The sequence below is a fragment of the Dendrobium catenatum genome, unplaced genomic scaffold, assembly GCF_001605985.2.
Source record: "Dendrobium catenatum unplaced genomic scaffold, ASM160598v2 original_scaffold_208658, whole genome shotgun sequence".
NCBI lineage: Eukaryota > Viridiplantae > Streptophyta > Magnoliopsida > Asparagales > Orchidaceae > Dendrobium > Dendrobium catenatum.
In genome coordinates this window covers 175,296-198,092 of record NW_021527071.1, presented here as the reverse complement: position 1 = coordinate 198,092, position 22,797 = coordinate 175,296, and the positions used below count along the sequence as shown (strand labels likewise).

The 22,797-nt window shown below is 36.7% G+C and overlaps 1 protein-coding gene across 1 annotated transcript in view; it reads right to left on the bottom strand.

Moving 5' to 3' along the window:
* Window positions 1-22,024, bottom strand: part of LOC110109955 (alpha-glucosidase 2) — a gene marked incomplete at its 3' end in the record, with an annotated part of 29,638 nt that extends 7,614 nt beyond the window's left edge. Inside the window, 15 exon segments of the mRNA XM_020841188.2 lie at window positions 6,194-6,314; window positions 6,434-6,521; window positions 6,740-6,809; window positions 6,885-7,005; window positions 7,166-7,333; window positions 8,053-8,238; window positions 8,471-8,557; window positions 8,637-8,779; window positions 8,855-9,023; window positions 20,058-20,153; window positions 20,423-20,505; window positions 20,804-20,921; window positions 21,045-21,182; window positions 21,272-21,340; window positions 21,453-22,024. Coding sequence (XP_020696847.2) covers window positions 6,194-6,314; window positions 6,434-6,521; window positions 6,740-6,809; window positions 6,885-7,005; window positions 7,166-7,333; window positions 8,053-8,238; window positions 8,471-8,557; window positions 8,637-8,779; window positions 8,855-9,023; window positions 20,058-20,153; window positions 20,423-20,505; window positions 20,804-20,921; window positions 21,045-21,182; window positions 21,272-21,340; window positions 21,453-21,875 — 2,080 coding nt within the window.
* Window positions 22,025-22,797: the final 773 nt, after the last annotated feature.

Here is a 22,797-nt window from a genome sequence, read left to right as displayed (position 1 = left end):
TGGTTGTGTTCGGAGGAATTTTAAGTGATACTGATAGCAATGGATCGTCTAAGCAAGTATGCACACTTCATCCCTTGGAAGTACCCTTACACCGCAACCACTGTGGTTATTGCTTTCATATGGAAGGAGGTGCGCTCACATTAATTTCCAGAATCTATTGTATCAGATAAAGACAATGTGTTCCTCAATCATTTTTGGAAGAACTTGTTCCGTTTACATGGGACAGTTCTAAAGAGGACCACAACATGACATCCCCAGACAGATGGTTAGACGAAGGTGGTCAACAAAAGGGTGGAGACCTATTTGCAAAGCTTTGTATCGGATACGCCGAAGAGTAGGACAAAATGGATTGCATGGGCTGAGTATTGATACAACACTTTGTACCACAGCATAGACCACCCTTTCAGGATTCTCTATGGGAGAGATCCACCTCATTTGATACATTATGGGCATAACATTACACCAGTATCCAACATAAATCAGTACTTAGAGAAGAGGGAAAGGATATTAATAGAGCTCAAGGGGCATTTGTTGAGGGCTCTGCAGATCATGAAGAAGAAGGTTGATGAGCATAGGAGAGAAGTACACTTTGAGCCAAGAGACATGATTTACTTGAAGCTGAGACCTACCAGCAAAAGACACTAACTTGGAGGAGGAATGAGAAAATGTCCACATAATACTTTGGGCTTTATGAGATTTTGAAGCGCATTGGAGCAATGCCTATCAACTCGGATTACCATCTTCATCATCCTTACACCTAATATTTCATGTCTCAAAGCTGAGGTGGGCAATAGGAGATCACAAACTATCTTCACTACCCCGACTTTGATAGAAGACATGGAGGTCATTTTGGAACCTCTGGGAGTAGAAGGGTTGCACCAAGGAGAAACAGGAGCACAATAGGTACTAATCAAGTGGAAGGATTTACAAGAGTACGAAGCCACATGGGAGCCATATGAGATGATCATGACAATTCTCATCCTTCCACCCTGAGGTTAATGTTCGTCTTGGGGGGTGGGGGGGGGGCATTGATATGCCAAATGGGGCCCAAGGGAGCTATTATTCATTATGTACGGAGGAGGAATCAAGAGGGAGCTATTTAGAAAGGTTTCCTAATTGTATTTATGCTGTTTAGGAAAGTTTTAATTGTTTAAGAAGGTTTCCTAATTTTGTTTATGTTGTTTGGGTAGGTTTTAATTGTTTAGGAAAGTTTCCTAATTGTGTTTATGCTATTTAGGAAGGTTCAATTGTGTTTATTGTGTATGATGGCTATTTTAGGAGGAGTTTTATCTAGGGTTAAATCAATAGTGGGATGATTGTCCACCTCAACAATCCGTCAATTCCCATCCTCCTTATTTGTCTCACAATAATTATGTAATAATTCTTCCTTAATTTTAGAACGAGTAATTGCCATTGCTTAGCATCTATAAATATGTCACTCTTCTATAAATTGAAACAAATGAATAAGTTTTTATTTACTAGTTGTAAGTGTTTGTCCGAGCCTTGCCAAGCTTGCCTCAATTCTGGAAGAGCTCACCCCAAGAGTCAATAGCACGCAAGAGTTCGTTTGCTTCTTAGCTTGCCAAAAGCCCTCCTAGCCAAACTTTCCGTGTTGAACTCGTTTCAACTCGCCAAAGTTACCTTGAAACTAGCTGCTTGCCGAACTTGTCAGCACTTAATCATTCATGGCTGCATTAGCAGTTATGAAAGCTTTTCATCAAATCTATCATTCAGGGAACATAAACTAAACAACCAAAACTACCTCCAATGAGCCCATTCAATAATGTTTGTGGAAAGGATGATTATCTCACGCGTGCAATCACTTCTCAAAAGAAAGATTCAAAATTCATAACATGGAATCACTAAAGCCATGTTGCTCTGCACTTCCATCATTCAATTAAAAGCAAATAAAAATGTTGAAAAAGGAGTTCAGCTAACTCCAAATCAGACATTTCCAGCCACATTTGACATCATCGTTTAATCAACAATTCAAAAAGATATGAACAATAATTCAAAGATCGATAAAGCCCAATCATGGATTGTGGCCTCAATAGCATTAGATCAAATGATCATAAACATATATTTATTTCACAAAATATATCCCTATTCTAAGGAGAACTTTATAAGGACTGTCAATAGTCCAAAATCCTCCTTAACATTGTTAATCGTTCTCTCTAAGATTACATCTTGAAATTCATTGAGTATAAAAAATTCAATAACACAATTCATATCCTTATTAAGTTTGCGGATAGGCTAGAGATTATAAGAAAGTTTATGAACTAATAAACCGAGTTTAGAGATATGGAATCTGAGATGTTGATTCTCCCAATATTTGAACTTTACCACTTGAATGCTGAAGAAAATCTTATGTTACAAATAAATCATGCTATGTATGTATCTTGTCATAAAAAGATGTTATGACACTTCCAACTTGGTCACCCAAGCTTTACATATCTCAAAAAATTATTCTCATCTCCTTTAATAATAATAATTCAAAATTATTTCAATATGAAATTTATTGAACTATCAAAACACAATAGAAACATCCGTCTTAACAGTCCCAAATAAAGCCTCTAAACCTTTTTTATCAGTCATAGGAATATTGGAAGACCATCTCATGTGACCAATGTCTCTAGGACTAGGTGGTATATATCCTTTATAGATTATCTCACTAAAGCTACTTGAATCTTCTTCTAAAGCTTATCACATTATTAAGAAATTTTATCTCTATATACTAAATTCAATTCAAAATATAAATTCAATGTCCTCGGGATTGACAATAAAAAATAACACTTTGTCAACACTTTCATTTCCTCTTTGATCTTATCGGATTATGATCAGAGCAACACCTTATTTATCATCCCGGTTCTCCTATCAAATGGAGAGCCGAATGAAGTGTGGCCATGCATCTATAATTCTCTTCACCTGTCCAACCTTTACCGCATCCAAAGCTTAGTCCCGGTTCTCCTATTATTCGTAGTGTAGTTGATATTGTCTTTAGAGAAGGGACATTGTTGAGTTATTCTAATAAAGATAGTGCTTGGTCCCATAGATAAGGGCTTTCAAAGTTAATCCAGCCGATGTTAAAATCCACCATTCACATTGTTGATGTATTCTAAAATAACGGCGAAGAGAAAATGACACTTTCGAAAATAATTCAGGCCCTTGCTCGAAGTTGATGAAATTTATGTCTATTTTGATTTCCGCCTTGAATGATTGATGTTGTCCGGCAAAAGAATGCCCAAGATCCTTCTCCATCCAAGTTATCATCTTGAATTTGAGGATGTATTTCAATCTCTCGTTATTGTAATAGCAATGCCCTCATCTGAAAACTATCCTCAGTTTTGAGTTCTTCGTTCATCACCAAGATCTGCTACTCGACAATCTCCTTCATCAGAGCCAATTGCTGTTGAATGAATACAACTTCAATAGCTAAGTCGTTGGTGCTTAGTCCTTATTGCGCAGATGTTGTAGCGTCCATTTGTCCACTTATTGAGTGATTAACACTCAAATACTAACTTATTTGAAAACATTTGCAAAACACCAAAGACGAGATCCATTCAAGACATCAAGCATGTGATGCAGGGCCTTGGGAAAGGAAGTGGTTAAGACTATTGTTGGAGTCGAGAAAAATCATTTCATTTGAAACCCTTGATGAAAGATTGTTAGATTTCTCTTGATTCAATAACGGTTTATTTTATATATTATAATTATAGATATTCAATTGGTATGTTTATAAATAAATTGTTTTCTCTTCAATACAAAATTCTTTTATTTGATCATAGCTGTTGATTTTTGTCCCTTGAGTTGAAATTAAGTTACTTCCTCATATGCCATGTTTTTAGGGCGTATTGCCTTTCAGACCTGATTAACATATTGCCATGTTTCTCTAAAGTTTAGGTATGTGAAAGCAGTAAGAAAGCCGTAAGTGATTATGCTGTTTAAATAAAAAACAGTTTTATAAAGCAGTAAGAAAGCCGCCCCAAATGAAACCCAAGTCATCGCTTGACAGGAGTGATTATGCTGTTTAAAATTTGTTGTATGCTCTTTCAGAAAGAGTTTACATTTTTTTTTTTTTAATTTTGACTGATGAATACAATATGATAATGATATCACACAGCAGGAATCTAAATAACCTGTCCAGAATCATGCAACATCTATTGTGAACAATCCAAGCCAACAATGTTACCCAATACAGTTTTCCAATTCTAAAACGTGTTAGTAATTTTGGAGTTTTAAGGTAAAACTATGTATTGACTGTGCTCCACCAGTCCTCCCTCACCACACACTCACACCCTGCATGTGACTAAACTAATGAAAGAATGAAAGACATTTCTTCACTTATGCTTAAAATACTATGATGAGGACATCGAAGATCAACGGCTACGATCTTGAGTTATTTATTTATATGTACTAGTTTATTTCATATTAATATTTTTCCCTTTATACCCTTATGGGTGGTTATGTAATATTGTAGCCCGAAGGGCATTTTAGTCTTTTATTTCTTTTCTTTTCATGAGGCCTATTTATAGACTAGTTGTTTTGTATTTTGGGATGATGATTATTGATAATGAAAAGTTTTATGTTCTTGTTGATCTCTTAGTGAGTTCACGTGATCTCTTAGTGAGTTCATGAGAGGAGAAGCCCGAGGAGGGTAATTCGCAATACCCATCAATCTTTGGAAGAGTCCGAGGTTCGCAGTTCTTACGATCTCTGTGTGAGTTCGTTAGTTATCTCTATCTTTCTCGTATATTTTTGGTTATCTCCTTTCTCCCCTCTTCATGCACATTCTTCTTCTCCTCCATTGACTACCGCGAGCCAAGTCAAGAGTGGAAGAATCCGAAACCTCCACTAGCATCTCCACCCTAGCTCCACCCGTCGGCCACCCTAGCTCCACCCACCGGCCACCTTGCCGCCGGCCTCTCCCCTCGCCGCCATTTTCCCCCACGCCTCCCTCACCTAGCCTTCATTGGAATTTGAAATTTAAAATTCAAATTCTTTCCAAATTGGGAAGTTCCATTTATGGAAATTTTTAAATGAATTCAAATTATAAATTAAATTAATTTGGATTTATTTAGAATTTTCCTAGTCATCATTCATGTTTGGAAATCCCTCTCCCTCTCCCTCCTCCAATTTTGAATTTCCCTCATTAATGACTTTCTTAATTAAGCCAAATTAAATTAGGGAATTAATTAAGAGGAGTTACAATCTTTTGAAATTCAAATTTCCTCCTAAATTTATTTAAATTAGGGAGTTACATGAGACAATTAAAATCTGAAATAAAAATTCAGATTTTGATTAATTACTAGTGGTCCCCACCTACTTAAATCTCAAGCCTCTCTCCTATCCAATTAATGCCCCAATTAAACCACCAATCAAATCATTAATGCTCCCATAAACCAGCCGGCCCCTTCCCCTTTCACTCCAAATTAGTTTGTGACATATTTGACATGCTCCTAAGGAATTTAATTCCAGATTCTTCTCTACTGCTGGGCACAGATTTTCCCATAATATTCCTCTAGTTTCCTTGCATCTAGAGAGCCGAAATCTTGAATTTTCCTTGTCCAAGTTGCTGCCCAGATTTCTGGACAGATCTTGTGTGCCGTCCAGAATTTTCCATTGCCAAAACAGCTGTCCAGATTTCGTATATTTGCTGTCTGGAAATATAGCAGGTCAACCTTGCTGTCCTGCATTCCCAAGTAACCTTTCTTACTATCCAGAGTTCCGTCAATCAACAAATTGATATGATCTTAACTCTTACCCGTATGATTCAACCGTAAGCTCGTTTTTCCGTTCTTAATGTTTTATCTCGTCATTCAAATTATTATAAATATATAATTATTTGTTCTATCTAAAATTAAGCGTGCAAACTTTCATTATGAAACCCATCATCACATGTACGTTTCACATCATACTACCATACAGATGATGATCAACGGTCCATTCAAAATGCCATAGCATGAAACAATATAACCACATAACTAGAATTAGATGCTTTGATCAGGTAAGGTCAGTTTTACTTTATTGTATGATCAAAAGGAAACCACTGGTCAAAGGATGAATTAGTAATTTCTTTTGACCTCCAAAAAAGAGGCCAAGGTAAGAACACCTAAAGAAATGATGAAATGGTAAAAAATAAAATAAATTTTGTGCAGTACTGCAGTGTTCTTAACATAATAACAATATATATTACCATTTATGTCCAAAGATATAAAAAGCGATAACTCATTGGTTGGATTGGCTTCACCAATATGCTGAATAGCAGGACCAACAGGAATTATTGAACCTCCTTGCAAGTACAAAATTGGCAAATCCTTTCAAAAGAATAAGACTGAAAGGAATTAGCAGAGCACATAGAGTAATCTAGATCTAGCACATAAATTATGAAATTACAGATCCAAATAAAGAAGATTTAGGTAGTAAGACAACTCACTGGATGTGAATCACCAAAATCAAACCTCATCCAAGTTCCATTAGGTAATTCATGAGATAATTCATGTGATCCGTGTTCTGGTATGGTGCTGTTAACCAAGCGACATATGTTAGTGCAAGAATGAATACTCAGATGTCTTCCATCCATCATAAGGAAATATGTTCATATTTCAAAGATATAGCTTTGCCTACAGTAGCCTTCATAAAAAGAAACGACGAAAAAAAGCTTACCACATTATGATTTTAAGCACCATAAATAAAAAATAAGGATAAACAGCCTATCAAATCCAGGTTAAAGCAAAAGTACCTTGCACAAACTAGAAGTGGCCCAAGTAGAAAGGAATTCTCAATATTCCTTAATTTTTTGTCCGTTGGATCTGCTTAATTAGCCCACCAACTGAAGATTAAAATGTGCAAAATGAAAGAAAGGAAACTTAAGGAGGAAGGCTTACCAGCAAAAAAGGTGGGAGAGAGAACAGGAGTGCCCATTTTATGAGCCTGATAGAAGAGCGTATACAGGTGTGGTATAAGCCGATAGCGCCTCAAGAGTGCAAGGCGGCATACTTCTTCGCACTAGAAAAGAGAGGAAAAAAACTTTATGGAGAAGATAAACTACGATGAATACCACCTAGAAACTTCTTACAACGTTAATTTTAATATTCTAGCATATTGATTAAAGGATGAAAATTGTGGTGGAATAGGTGGGTTATGAAATTGTTGGACGACGGAAAACCTCTTCTCCAAAGGACCAAGGTTCCTGATCAATAGTTCCAGACTCAGAATGTGCCCGACAAAAAGGAAACATGGCACCCACGCCCATCCATCTTCCAAAAAGCCGTGGAGTAGCATTACCAGCAAATCCACCAACATCTGGTCCTGATAATGGCTGACCACTTAGACCCTGAGCCAATGAGTTCACAAAAAAGAAGTGTCAGAACACTATAATTCTCAAAATTCAAATATTCAGGGAAGACATTGACATACTTTAAGATGCGATAGAAGTAATATACAAAGTGGAAGGCCTTGTGCTTCTAATTAATAAATGAATGTGTTATGCTTATGATGCAGAAAAAGGCATTTAGCATATCATTTACGTACATTAACAGATAAATAGGTTACGGACATCTTTACTTGGCCCTTTCAAAAATGGGGCGTGCAAAATTTTGCTCACAAAAGACTATGGAAAAAGTAGCTATGGAAGAAAATGAGCTGGACAAACCAAGGTGCTTTGGAAAGAAGAGGAAATAGCAATTGAGTTGCTAAAAAAAGCATTGCTCTTTCACAGGGAAAGTAAGAATAAGCATGGCAATCGTTACAGTTCCTGGTAGAACTTAGAACATTAGAAATATATTATAATCTGCAAAACCTTCTTACTGAACAATTTGTCAGTCCTTTCACCTAGAATTTAGGCTCACTCTTCTTTGTCTTGCACCGGTTATAGATGATGAGTCAAATTATTAGACAAATAAATTCTGCTGAGACCTCGTGTTAGGCTATAAGGTAAGGCATCAATAGCCAGTGGAAAAATGAAAAAAAATCATCAAATGCGTCAGACTATTTTCTTGTTCGGTATATTTCATGGCAACAATATTTCAGAATAAATATATATAATAAACTGACCAGTTGCAAAACCATTGGTATGCACATATGGAGATGCTCCCAATTTGACAGATTGTCGCCTGTCCATGTGGCAGCATAACGCTGACTTCCTATGAACCCAGCTCTAGTAAGAACAAATGGACGCTTATTCTCATTGGCCATTTTCATTCCCTTATAAGTTGACCTTGCCATCAGCATGCCATAAACCTGTATTGGGATGAATCATCTGAACATAACTATTAAAGTTTTATCAAGAATGTCAATAAATAATATGCTCCAGCAACTCTAGATTATAAATGACTGAGCATAACTTTTACAAAGACATCGATACATAATATGTTCCAACAATTTAAGATTATAAATGAGATATTAGAATAATAACAAGCAGACAACTAGGACACATTTCAAAGATGATAAAAAAGAGTGATGGAGAAATTACATTATGATAATGTGTGTGCTTTTGTATACCACCAATTTCAGCATCTGCATTGTGGATGTTGCTCTCAGGCATTGTCTTTGTAACTGTCTGTGGAGTAGAATTGCAACCTTTTATCAATTTTCGAAAATCTGATGGACACAGCAGGTCTCAGTTTCCAGAGACTTACTTTGAAAACAGCAGGCTCATTCATATCATTCCATATCCCATCAACACCATTAGAAACGAAATCCTTCACCAAATTAGCCCACCATAACCGTGCTTCTTTCCGTGTAAAGTCAGGAAAAACACAAGGCCCCGGCCATACCTCCCCTAATAATGAAAATAATGATATCATTAACTTCAAATCATAACTCATTATCGCTAAATTTATTCTATATGCCTTACCAACAAAAGGTTTGCAATCTTCTTTCTGGGTCCATAAATTATTATTAGAACCACTATCATAAACATGGTAACCCTCCTCATATTTGATCCCAGGGTCAAGCATCCATATTGCATTGATACCCATAGCATGAAGGTCTTTCACCAAAGCTTTTGGATCAGGAAAGCGCTCCTACAAAGTCCTCATTTAAGGCTACATCTTCCAAAAAAATAATAAATTGAAGAAGAAAAGGAAAACCAATCAATGCATAAGTTATAAATTTTAAAAAGGATAGTAACTTTGGGCATTGACAGCAAAAAGAAAGAAACTTTACGAAGTTATGGAAAAGTTAACCAGCACAGGTGCATATATGAAGCAAGGAAACTTTGTGTTAGAAGAGAAAATTAGTGCCTTATTCACGAGAGAACCCTCTTATTCATAAATTGTAATCGGAGAATGAATTCAATGTTCTAAGGTTCACCCAAATAATATATATCACTCTCCAAATATGGAGAACTTTCATATTTAATATAAATCTTGCTAACACTCAAAATAATATACTTTGTATTAGAAGAGAAAATTAGTGTAGTATGTGGGCTCCAAAAATTCGTGATCCGGCCTCTCCACACCTCTTTTGTTTGATTGGGAGAGTTTTAATGAATTTAAATTTCGGTAAATTTTTAGAAGGCAGATTTAAATTTATATAAGACATTACCCAGAGATTTTGGCCTCATTTTGAGGAGACTTTATAATCAGAGTTCTGGTTTTCTATAGGCGCAAGCCCCTATAGTTAATTATCCTCCTCATAACGAGAGATAACTTTCGATTAAAGCTAGTCGTGAGATATGCAATGAGTAATAAGTTTATAGTAGCAACAACTTTTGGGATTTTAAATTTGAATTATGGGGTTTTGAAGTTTATGATATGAAATTTATCACTATATACTTAAAACAGTTGATAGGAAGAATGAAGATGAGTCCGATCAAGATTCCATGATTCTGTTGTCCCGAGCTATCAAGGTCGCTGGTCTAATTAGCCAAAGTAGGTAGTCGACCCAACCTAATAGAACGCACCTTATCAGGCAACCATATGTTGCTATGTCCAAGAATACCTTATAGATCAGAGGTGAATGTTTGTCCGAGGAGATACATTTAACAAAAGGGGTTTATGGCTATTGAGTATGTCATATGATTCATTACTCAGACTTAAAACTGTTAGGAAACATATGGGCTTTGATCGTAATTATAATATAGTTGTACTATTTTGCAGCAAAATCACCCAATCAAAGAGTACGTTTCACATCCCTGCTAGCAAGAGATTATTTGAGAATGAATCTTAATAATACACCTGATGATACATTCACTCTTTGTGAGCTGAGGTTAATTTAAAATTAATTTATCACCCTCGACAAATGGTTGCAGAAGTAAGATGGATTTTAGTTTGAATTTTTGGTGAAAAGATTTTATTTAAATGTTTAAAATTTGGTGGATATTAAGTTTTGAAACTTTAATAAGCTTTGAGAATTGACCCCTCTGAAAGTTCGTGAGGGCTGTTAAACCCTAAAGAACTAATCCTGAGGCTAACCAAAAGAGGGGTGAATTGGTTATTTTAAAAATTTCTTTAACAAAGGAAAAATTAAAACCCCTGATGCGAAAGTAGAACTAATTTTACAATAACAAAATTAGATATTTCAAACACAGATCAAATCACAGAAAAATGCATAAATTAAAATGAGAAAAAATAAATAGAAAGAACACATCAAAATTTATAGTGATTCAGTCAACTTGACCTACGTCCACTCCTCGGAGACTCCCTCACCAAGTATTACACTAAACAGAAATGACTCTCCTTTTGCTCCCACAACAAGGCGAAGAAGCCTGTATAAACGTTGTTTCACCTCCCTGGTGCGGCACAGAGCCATGAATCTTTTACAGGCAGAGAACCTCAACTCTATTTTCACCCTCCTGGTGATGGTCACAAAACAACAACTCTATTTTCACCCTCCATGTGACAATCAGAGAACCACGATCTTTGCTGAAGAACTTCTTCTCCGGAGCCACAAAGATTCCAGGCAAACGCTTGTAGGTACTAGGCAAGATTCTTGCTTGGAGAAAACTTGTGAATCCTCTCACAACTTCTCCCTTACAAAATCTTCCTCTCTTCTCTCGCCAAGCTCTCCTTCTCTCCCTTAAGCTCTCTCTCAAGAAGACTAAGCAGCAAAAGTTTGCTCAAAAGAATATTTGAAACTCTTAAATAGTGGGCTGTAAAAAACTCCTAAATTTCAAGCCATCCGACTTCTGTTCGTATGGTATGATCAGTTCAATTCAAACTCGTCCAACAAGATCGTTCAGACGAATTGTTCAACTTTTATAATACATCGTACAGTATGATCAAAATTATATGGTAAGATTTGCAAAAATTTCTTATGTTCGTTTGGGGCGATCCTTGGGACGGCCAACTTCGTACATGGGTGATCGTCCAACACTGCGGACATCGTACGGTATGATCAATACAAGATCATGGATTTTATTTGGTATGATCCAAGGGACGACTAATTTCATACACGAGTAATCGTACAGTACGAACTATTTTGTACAATACAATTAATCATAATAATTTTTCATGATTTGATTGCCTAATATCGCAGGATTAATTAAGAAAGATTTTGATTAGGACGTATAGTATGATCCAAATCGTATTGTACAATTAGTACAAAATTAATATCTTTCTTAACTTTGGTGGCTAGCGTTTTGACATATTACAACAGTTCATACAGTATGAATTACTTAAGAAAAACTCTCTCAAAAATATTTTCTTCTCTCACCCTGTGTGTGTGCAAAGTTGCTTAGCAAATATATCCACCCAATTATATGATATGACTCAAGAAAGAAAAAAATACATAATAAATTGAAAATTACATACTGTAACCCTAGTCTACCTAGTCTTGAGCTGATCAGAATTGCAAGTGAACGATAGACTTAATTCCTGAAATGTTAGTACACATAGCACAAAATAAAATATAATAAAAATAAGAGAAAGCAGTAACAGACAGAATAATGTTTGTTATCATCAAAATCACAATGCTTGAATTACTTTTGCAACAATCTGGTTAAGATTTCTATCAACACGTCCATCATTGAGATTTGAGTAATTAGTTTAGGATTAAGTATTTATTTGTTAATCCAAGTCATGTTGACTCCCAGTCCTTTCGAGGGGGATAAAACTTGAATATTTGAATCATGCGGCATTCTCGGACCTTTGAATTAGGAGTTCAAAGCAACGGTCGAAGCACATGCGGTTGTTTAGTTTGAAAATAGGCTTTTATATTAGTGAGCATTTAAACCCTTCTCAGACATTGAAGTTTTTAAATTTAGTATGTTTGTCGAGCACATGCGAGATTTGTTTTCATGTGTATTTGTGTAATTAATTTAACATATTGATTAATGCATATTTGTGTATTTTACATTTAACACTTGCAATATATTTGTAATACACTCATATTATGTATCTTATAATTGCAATATACTGAGTGTTATGTTTAAATTTAAAATTTGCTTGATGGTGTGCATAATTTGCTTATATAATCACATTCATTCATGATTTCAGAGTAGCCTGAGAAATTTTGTTATCTTTCATTAAGGAGAGTAAAGCTGATGTAGGGAGATCATTCGATGAAGCATTTCAAATAAAGCTCCTCAGAACTAGAACACAAAACCAGTGAAAATACTATTAAATTCAAAAAATATATTCATTCGCTCTTTCTTCTTACAACTGATATATTTATAAGCTACTAAGGAAAAGCCTAGAGAAACCTAGAGAAATCAAGAACATTCTGAAATCCTATAACAAACTTGTAACAAACTAATTAACATATGCCTAAGAAATAATTTAATTAAGATGGTCTGCATCATTCTCCTCCAGTATGAAGAAAACGAAGCAGGGGGCGGAGTTGGCACGAAAGGGATTTGGTCGTGGGCCTAGGACAGATCGGAGAAGGCGCCATTATCTTGTATTTGAGCAAATAGGTGGAGGGAGCAAATAGCCAAGCAGCATTACAATGTGCAAGTGTCGGATCCTACCCATTGTTTGTATCTCGGCCGAGACCATGGTCATGAGATGAGCCTCTGCTCATTGCAGGCAATCGTTTCACTGCCACCTGCTCACTGTTGGGTAGGGCTGCAAACAAATCGAGCCGAGCCGAGTATATGAATGTTCATGTTTGAGTTCATTTATTATCAGTGTGTTCAAGTTTAGCTATTGTTAGATTCGATCTTTTTTGTTTGCGTTCATGTTTGGTTCGTTTATATTAATTAGTATTCTTGTTCGATTCATGTTCGGTTCGTTTAATGCTTAAAGAACTTTAAACAAACAAGCCTTAACGATCTATGTTTGTGAACATATTTAGCGAATTTTTTTAAACTGTCAAACCAACACATTCATAAACAAGCTGAACCGAACATAAAAATAATTATAATTAAATAAAATATAATATCAATTTAATAAATATGCAAAATTTATTTTAGTTAGCATATATTATAATATTTAATTACTTTAAAATTTATTAATTAAAAATAATGATATCATTATGTTATAATATATTTAAAATGTTTATATTATGTATATTTATTAATTTTATAATTAAATATTAATAAAGTTTTTAACTTTTTATTGAGCTTATTTAAGAGTTCTGAATAAAAAACGAATCAAGCTTTTATCAAACTCTTATCGAGCTTAATGTCAAGCTTGTTCACGAGCTTCAAAAGATGTTGTTCGTGAACACAAATGAGCCGAACACGTTAGTGTTCAAGCTTATTTATTTAAGGATCGAGTATTTAAAATATTGTTCGAGTTTGTTTGTTTGGTTAATTAAACGATCACAAAGGAGCTTTAATCAAACCGAGCAACGAGTAGCTCGTCGAACGCTTAGTTCTCTTACAGCCCTACCGTAGGGCATGATCCTCTTGTATACAATGCCAGCACCACCTTTTCCAATGATGTTCTCCTCCTTGAGGCAATCAAGCACATCATCGAAGGTAAAGTCCAGACACTGAAATGCGGTGAGCTTCCATGCATGGACCTCACTGCTTTCTTCAAAGAATGCACTTTGATTATGGCAATGATGATGAACGCAATGGAACGGAGGAGGAGAACAATGACAAGAATGAGCTCGAAGGAGTAGGAGAAAGGCCCGTAAGCGTGGCATGACTTGTTATTGTTAGTTGAGCAGCGAGGGCCAACGTAAAGTCCGCAAAGTTCTGGGTTTTCAAGTAAGGATGATGAGTTGAAGTAGCTGAATTGGTCGATGCCTGGAACGAGGTCGGAAAGGTTATTGTTGGAGAAATCCATGGTCGTTAGACCCTGCATCAAAGATATAAATTGCGGGATGCTGTCGTCTAGGTGGTTCCTGGAGAGGTTGAGATAGTTCAAGATCCGCATTTCAGTAATCTCCTCAAGGATGTCACCTAACAGATTGTTCCTACTGAGGTCTATGAAGGTAAGGAGGCTGCACTTCCTAATCTCCGGAGTGATACTACCTGAAAAGATGTTACCGCTAAGTCTATTTTAGATAGTTGTTGTAGCCGACTGATCTCTGACAGGATGTTGCTGGAGAAGAGGTTTTGGTGATTAGAAGCTTCTAGAAGTAGAAAATTTATCGATGGAGAAAGAAGGGAGAGGACCAGAGAGTGATGTAGATGAAGGTAAATGAGCGCTGGTGTCACGCACGGAGGAATATGTTGGATACTCGAGTGGTATCGTGCGGTCGGAGACGATAGAGTGAATCAGCACCGAAAGTGCGGTTCACAGAACTCTACGATGAGACTGATATGTTCGAACAAGTTTTGGACAGTGGGAGATGAAAAGATGGTGGGAGTAGCGGAGCGTCTGTTGTTGCAAAGGAGGTGGCGGTGGGATGTGTGGAAGTTGATTAGAGGCATAGGAACTCGCAGATAGTGGGATTGGAGTGGATGCCTGTGGACGCCGTCGTGGCCGTTCGCGCGGACTGGACAAGCAAAGGCACAGCTTCGATCAACGATACAAGTCGATCGAGAGGTGTTGATCGCGAATGGCAATTCGTGCCGAGAGATGACCGATGATATGGTTTCCATCGATGGTGGATTCATTATGGTATGATTGCCATAAGATTTGATCGTTGGTATGGTTGCCAGTGGGGGATGTGTAGATTCGTCGGTATGGTTGCAGGCTTGTGGAGACTTCGAACGTCGTCGACAGCCTAGCTTCATACATGGTCTTCCCTAAGCATCCTAAACCCCAATTGACGTCAAGGGTTGATATAGCAGCAGCCAGTGCCCTGGTTGACATCAACGGCCAAATCTGGCTCTGATACCATTTTGATATAAGGAAATCATTCGATGAAGCATTTCAAATAAAGCTCCTCAGAGCTAGAATACAAAACCAGTGACAACACTGTTAAATTCCAAAAATATATTCATCCCCTCTTTTTTCTTATAACTGATATATTCATAATCTACTAAGGAAAAGACTAGAGAAACATAGAGAAATCAAGAACATTCTAGAATCCTATAACAAAATTGTAACAATTTAATTAACATATGCCTAAGGAACAATTTAACTAAGATGCTTTGCATCAAAAGGAGCTCTTGAATGCCACAAAAGTGAGTTCCCCTTCAGTATACTTCTTTAAATTTGAAATGTAGTTGTGAACCATTTTTTAATAAATTGCTTTTAAAATAACAGTTCAACACACATTATAATTTCAATATGCCTAAAATATGGACTATTTCTTACACAGCTAAGCTTGCTGGGTCGGACAAAAAGTATTGTTGGATTTCTAGTCTGTTTAAAATATATCTACAGGTCAATAAAATTTGAAGGAAGGTGGAAATCTATTTTGAGTTTGAGTTGAGGAGCAAGAATCAATTTTTTTTTTATTTTGAGTTTATATAAAATCACTCTAGCTTGAAAAGATATCAGTCCCATCTATTACTATTTGTCAAAATCTCAATCATCCGTTGACATCCCACGGTCAGGATGGGAATTCGTGCTCACCTGGATCACGCCAATCTCCTATATTTGGGTGGCTAATTTAGGAAGGATTATATTGAGGCAATTATGCATGATTTTGTAGTTATTGTTTCTTTATTAACACATGTTGTGTAGATCTATAAATAGAGATAATTTTGTATAATAATGAGAAGGCATGTTTTACCTTCTCAAATTCTATGAATTCTTACATGGTATCAGAGCCAACGGCCTTCATTGTCGTTGAAAAACGATCGTAGATCGTTGGAGGAGAAAAAAGAAGAAAAAGAGATCGGAGGATGCCTACATTACAACATACGGGAAGTGCGAAAGTCACGACGGGAGCTTGCTGGGAAGGGTCGATGGGATCGTGTGGTCCAAACCCATCGTCATTCGTCACCAGCATAGTCGGTCGGCCAGTGGCTTTGGCTTCCAGGTATGATCCTACCTCCATCCGCTTGAGTTACTTGCGTAACCCCACAGGGCACAGGACGCCACAGCTGTTTGGCATGAAGTTGCCTGAGAGAATCGCAAGTGGGACTGGTCCCGTCTGGAAGAATCGATCGCAAGAGCCAAGCTCTGCAGACGACCAGGACGAAGCCCTTGCGGATGAAGCTTACGAAAAAAGCCCAAGACAAACGATGGAGCTTGTGGAAGAAGTGGCCGAAGAGAAGCCACACCGACAAAGCCGCTCGAACGCTCGGAAGAAGAAGTTGTTCGCAGACGCTCGATTCGATCGGAAGCTCCTTCCAATGTTCCCATTCCGCTCATATCCATAGAGACGCCCGTCTCGATTATCTTGGACGTGCCAACAATAGCAAGAAGTCTTAAATCAGATTTGAGACATAATTCAGACCCGATATCAGCCTTTATTGCTGATATAACCAAACCAACCTTTATTGCTGACATAATTAAATCAGTCTTTATTGTTGATATAACCAAATCAACCTTTATTGTTGTTATAACTCCACAATGTCTGAAGAAAAATTCTACCCATAGTAGAATCTATGATACACCAAAGACGAGGTTACCTCCAAAGCATGCAACTTTCCTATCGCCTAAATAGGAAGAACTATCTAAAGTCGTCTCAATTTGTGAAGATTTGCTTAAAAGGGAAAGGAAAATTACATCACCATCGACCTTCATTGCCGAAATTATGAGGAATGCAGGTTCCTACCACCAACCTTCATTGTTGGAATTTGGAGGACTCTATGCTCTATGGTGAACAAAGGGATTTGTTAGCTCTACCTCTTTGCGACTAATTCAAAGCTGGGAATGACATATCTATATTCTCCAGCTTGAGGGGGAGTGTCAAAATCTCAGTCATCTGTTGGCACTTAATCCCACGGTCAGGATGGGAATCCGTGAGAGGCTCATCCGTTATTGTTTCTTTATTAAGACCTCTTGTATAGATCTATAAATAGGGATAATTTTGTATAATAATGAGAAGGCATTTTTTCCCTTCTTAAATTCTATGAATTCTAACACTATTAATTATCAAACATAAACACACAAATATCTAACATCAACCTGTTAAAATCTCTTCTTCTTCAACATCTATGAATGCTCATTATGAGGCCATCTACATAAGCTTCTAGCACGATGAGACATCAATGATCTACGGTCATGATCTACTTTTGATTATTATTGTATTTGATGTATTTTGTTTTATGTTTTATGTTTTATGAGTCTATTATATTTCTTTCCGTTTATGCCCTTGCTTAAGAGCCTCGTCATGTGTTTGCCTTAAGGGCAATTATGTCTTTGTATTTTCTTTATTCCGTTGGCTATTTAAAGCCTTCCCCTCTTCATGTGAGGGTTGATGAATGAATATTATGATGAAATTTTCTATGTTTTACTCTTGTGAGAGTTTGAGGGTACTTGGAGAGAACTTGGAGAAAGTCCCTTGATGAAGGGAAAAAGTAATACCCACCAGTCGCCGGAATCGTCCGGGGCTCGCGGTCCGACTCTTCCCCTTGCTACCATCGCCGGCCCTCCTTCATTTGCCCTAGCCGTAAGTCTTCCCCTCCTCGCCCCTCCCGCTGGCCTCCCCAAGCTCCACAAGCCGCCAGCCCTCAATCCACTACCAAAGGATTTTGAATTTCAAATTTCAAAATTATCCTTAATTACTTTCCTAAAATATCTCCTTGTTATTTAGGAAAGAATCCTTGTTGGCATTCAATCCATTTTGAATTTCAAAACCCTTCCTAGAGAGTTAGAACCTCATTTGGAAGTTATTTCAATTTGAATCAAATCTGAAATTAAAATCAAATTTGAATTCAATCACATTACTTCTATTGCGGACCACATACAATGAATCTAGACATGTTTCCCCTTTTTCTATGGCCGGCCCCCTCTCCTCCATGATTTGTCTCTCCAATTAAATCTAAATCCTGCAATACATACCCATTAATCCCCTCCTACAGCAGCCGCCCCCTAGTGGTCCCAATTTGGAATTAGTTTGAATTCTAAATCAATTCTCTTCCTCTTTTTGAAAACTTGAAATTTATTTCAGGTTCCCTATTACGTTTTCCCTCTTTGTCCGAAATTTGTATCCAAAACTGCTGGATTAATTCTTGCATTAATTCCTGGACGTCCACTTGCTGCCCTGGAATTCCAGCAAAGGAAATTTCACAGTGCAACTGCCAGAACTTTCCCGTTGCTGCCCAACATATGCTGTTCAGATTTTCTGAGCCAAACAACTTGCTTTCAAGCCGCTTAGAAGGATCCCCAACTGCTGTCCAAGACTCCTAAGACCCAAAACCTGCTATCTAGACTTCCTTGGGTACTGTCCAGACCTCACGAGTTGCTGTTTCATACTCCCTTGACTCAAAATTGCTGCTGTCCTGAACTTCAGCCTAAAAAAAACTGCTATCCAAGATCAAAACTGCTGTTGTCTTGAATTTTTGCACCACTTCCCGGCTGTTCCATGCTGCGGGAAGGCTCTTGGTTGCTGCCCACATCTTCCCCAGCATTCAAAGGATCTTGTCAGAGTGTGCAACTCTCTTATCTTTGGGTAAACTCGACACCCGACTCTCTATCATCATAGTTGCATCCTTAATTGTGGTTTTATTATATTCATGAAGATAATGTTAATGATTTTTCACTAAAATCGAGTGATTGGAAGAGTTGTGTGAGAGGTCCTTCATAATACTAATCTCATTGTTAGTCTAGGGATTTACGTTGAAAATCATTTATGGATGCAATGTTAGATTGAGTTACTATTTTACGAACTTAACTCCTATGCATGTAATTTAGCCTAAACTTATTTTACCGCTCTTTGTAATTTATCTTGTCGCCTAAAATCAATTTAAAGGATATAATTATTGTTGCTCCTAAAGTCAAGCGTGCAAGCTCTTACTACAAATCATTTTCGCATGATTGTTCTACATTAGCTCATGTAAGAATCCCTCATATCGGGGGAAATCATCTGCACAAATTAACTAGGGAATTCCTAGACAACTATCCAACACATTTCCCGAAAGCCCCTAAGAGGGGATAAAAAGCCAAAACAAGTTTAGTTAAAATAAAATGAATATTTACAACAAAAGTTAGCTTCAAGTAGCAAGATTTCAACATGTTTCAAAAATTGTCACCCAAATATTGCTTTATATGAGGCCATACAACAAAAGGAAGATGATTTGGAGGACTTTCTCATTTTAACCAGAATTTTGGTCATGCTATTATTCAATAGTAAAATGCTGTGTTTCTATGCGGACAGATTTTAAAATTTGATGCCCAAACTTATTTTTGTTAAGTTATTATATCATCTTTGTAGTTCAAAAAAGACTAACAAATTTTTTTAATCTGCAATGGTAAAAAAATGAAATCTGAAATTGAACTAACAAATGTTTTGCAACCCATCATAGCTTGTTGGTTGGGAGTTTAGATTTCCAACCAAGAGGTCGCTAGTTCAAAACTTGTATATGCGGTGCATGTAAGTTTGCAATTTAATTTGCTCGAAATCCCAAAATAAATAAATGTTGAATATATAAAATTTTAATTATGTTTTTTAACATATCAAAGGTAATTTAGTCATAAAGTGTTTTTAATAATTTTGCATAAACCTAACTTCAACACTTTGTATTCCAAGATAAGGCACGGTATTTTTCTTTTCTAAGATAAACCCATTAAAAATGAGGGTGTTTTTATCCTTACTCATGCATTACAGAGATTCACAACACATTACATAGAAGAATACAGCTCGGGTGATAAAAAACATACTTTGTCAAAAGTAAAACATCGGAAACCATGCATGTAGTCTATGTCCATCCAAATGGCATCACAGGGTATGCCTCTTTCTCGGAAATTAGTAGCAATCTGCATGAAAAAAGGGTAAAAAGGAAACAAAATAGTAATTGTAATCCTCCAATAACTTGATAGCAATTAATAAACATTCACGATGATTTTTCAACTCCAATTAATTAGGATGAGGCTGATAGTGATCATTAATAAGCATAAGATATCAATTTTATTAGTTTCCTTTCAAAATCAGGAGAATTCAATAAAACGTACTCCTAGTACCACATATTATACACCGTAAGGCTGCATCACGGTAACATAAAAAATTTCTGCATAAATTAGAGTACCTTGCGAACTCTTTCATCTGTCTCATAGCTCCAACGACACTGATGATAGCCAAGCGACCACTTTGGAGGCATAAAAACACTTCCTAAAGTTAGAGGGAAACACAATTACAGAAACATCTTGCAATATAGAACTAATAAAACCATAAATTCCATCTTTAAGCTTGAAAAATGACAATTCTCTTAACTAGCAAGCCTTCACCATGTTGCACATGAAAAATCAGAAGCAGTGTTTAATATTATGTTAAGATGACATTTTTCAGGTCATTTTAAAGAATTTTTAGAGGAATTAAGAGAAACAACCTGTAAACAAAGACTATTTGAAAGGAACAACAGTTTAAATTAAATTGATCAAAATTAGATAAATGGAGTTAAGTATGCAACCAATTGCATGAGATAAGGAAATCACGACTTCGGTTGGCGATTTGAAGGGGCCAAATGTAATCACAGGGTATGGAGCTGTAGACACAAACTTTATAGTAGAACTCTCCCGGAGATCAATCTGCCATGAAAATAAAATAAAAATTAACAAAATCAACAAACAAACTTCAAACAATTAAGCTTAAAATAATGAAATAAATAAGTTGCTCAATCAATTAATGAATCAACAAAATTAAAAGCAAACCTCGCATCGCCGGGTTGTGTCAGCAAGAACACCCAAAGCCTTACCGTCGGGCAGAACAGCCAGCACCCAAGGATGCGACTGGTACAAAGATGTAGTTCCGGGGCCATAACCCCATGCATCCGAGTTCCAAGTAAAGATCTGTGATCGATTACGACCTCACCCATTAATACTACGCAGAAAACAACGGGTACGATGTGCAATTGAATCAAAGCTCAAAAAATGAATACCCTCTTTCCAGTCCGTTCGAGCTGTCCGCTAACTTCTCCAGTTCCATAGAGAGAGGTTCCAAAAGGAAGCTTAACAAGGAAAGAAAAAAAAAACAATAATAACTGTCTCAAATCCCCTATTCTTACTGAAATCTTGCTTTGCCCCTCAAAGTACCCAGAATGAGATTTCTAAACTCCCAACCTGGAACTTGACGATCTGCTGACCATTTAGTTTCTCAAAGACAGGGACGAACTCCGGAACCTTGCCATGGACGAAGATGACGATTTCCCTGGCCTGAGGATTGGCGAAGGAGAGACTGGGGAATGCAACACCGCGATCATTCTCAGAACAGTCGAATCGGAAGACGCCCTCTTCCAGGATCGGTTCATATACCATCTCACCGGCGAAGGCCTCCGCCGTCACCGTCCCTTCATCCATCATTCCTACGGAGGTCTCCCCGCACCGTGCTCCGATCTCGAGCGCGCGCTGGAGATAAGTTGGAACCCGCGGGAAGGGGACAGCGATAGGCGGAGAGGGCGGAGGTGATTTTGGGGACCCGCATAATGGGGAAGTAGAAAAGCTCATTGCTGCTGCCGCGGGGCTGCGGATGTGTGATAAATGCATGGAGGCCAAGCGATAGCCAGTATTTATGCATAATCTTGTTGGCGAGTGGGGGACACCGGGAAGTGAAGAACTGAGAACGGGAATGACATGCTCACTGTCGTCGCTTGCCGCTCTGCGCAGAACTGTCGCGTTTAAAGGAAAGAGTCCAACCTAGGACTAAACATTTATTTATTTATAAAATATTTTCTTTTTTATAATTTTAATTTTATATTACATTATATATATATATATATATATATATGCGCATTATTTTTTTTTAATGCTTAGTTTTCATTTATACATAAAAATTTTAAATTTTATCTACTTATTTAATTTATATAAATAATAATTATAATAAATTTATACTTGAATAAATATAAAGTTGTTCATCAAATATATTAATTCAATTGCAAATTGTGCATAATTATCATGGAGGGTGAATAAAGAGTCTAAAAATAAAGTGGAGATAGGATGATCGTTTAGCTGATAAATATCTTAAAATTTGATGTTAAGGCTCTCAAATCAAATCTTAACTATAATAAATGTATGATTTAGAATTTAACTTTACTAAAAAAATGAAGGTGATAGATGGTGTGGCATATGTGGAACTTTGCAACTTGGTAGGGCCCATCGAAATAAATATTATGATACTTCTAATTTTGCAATCAATCAAGCATGGTGTTACATTGGCATTTTATTGGAGAAGAAAATATTAGGAGCAAACTATATATGCACTCCAAATATGATTAATCAATCAAGTGTGAGTATATGATTGATTTTTTTATACACGTACGATTATATTGTTATAAAGAACTCACATATTTATAGTTTATGTCTAGCACTATGATTCAGTAGATTCAGGTATGCTTCAAATTAAATATTTTTTGATAATTTGACATGAGATCGTAGACAGATGAATTAATTTTTCATCTTTAACTATTTA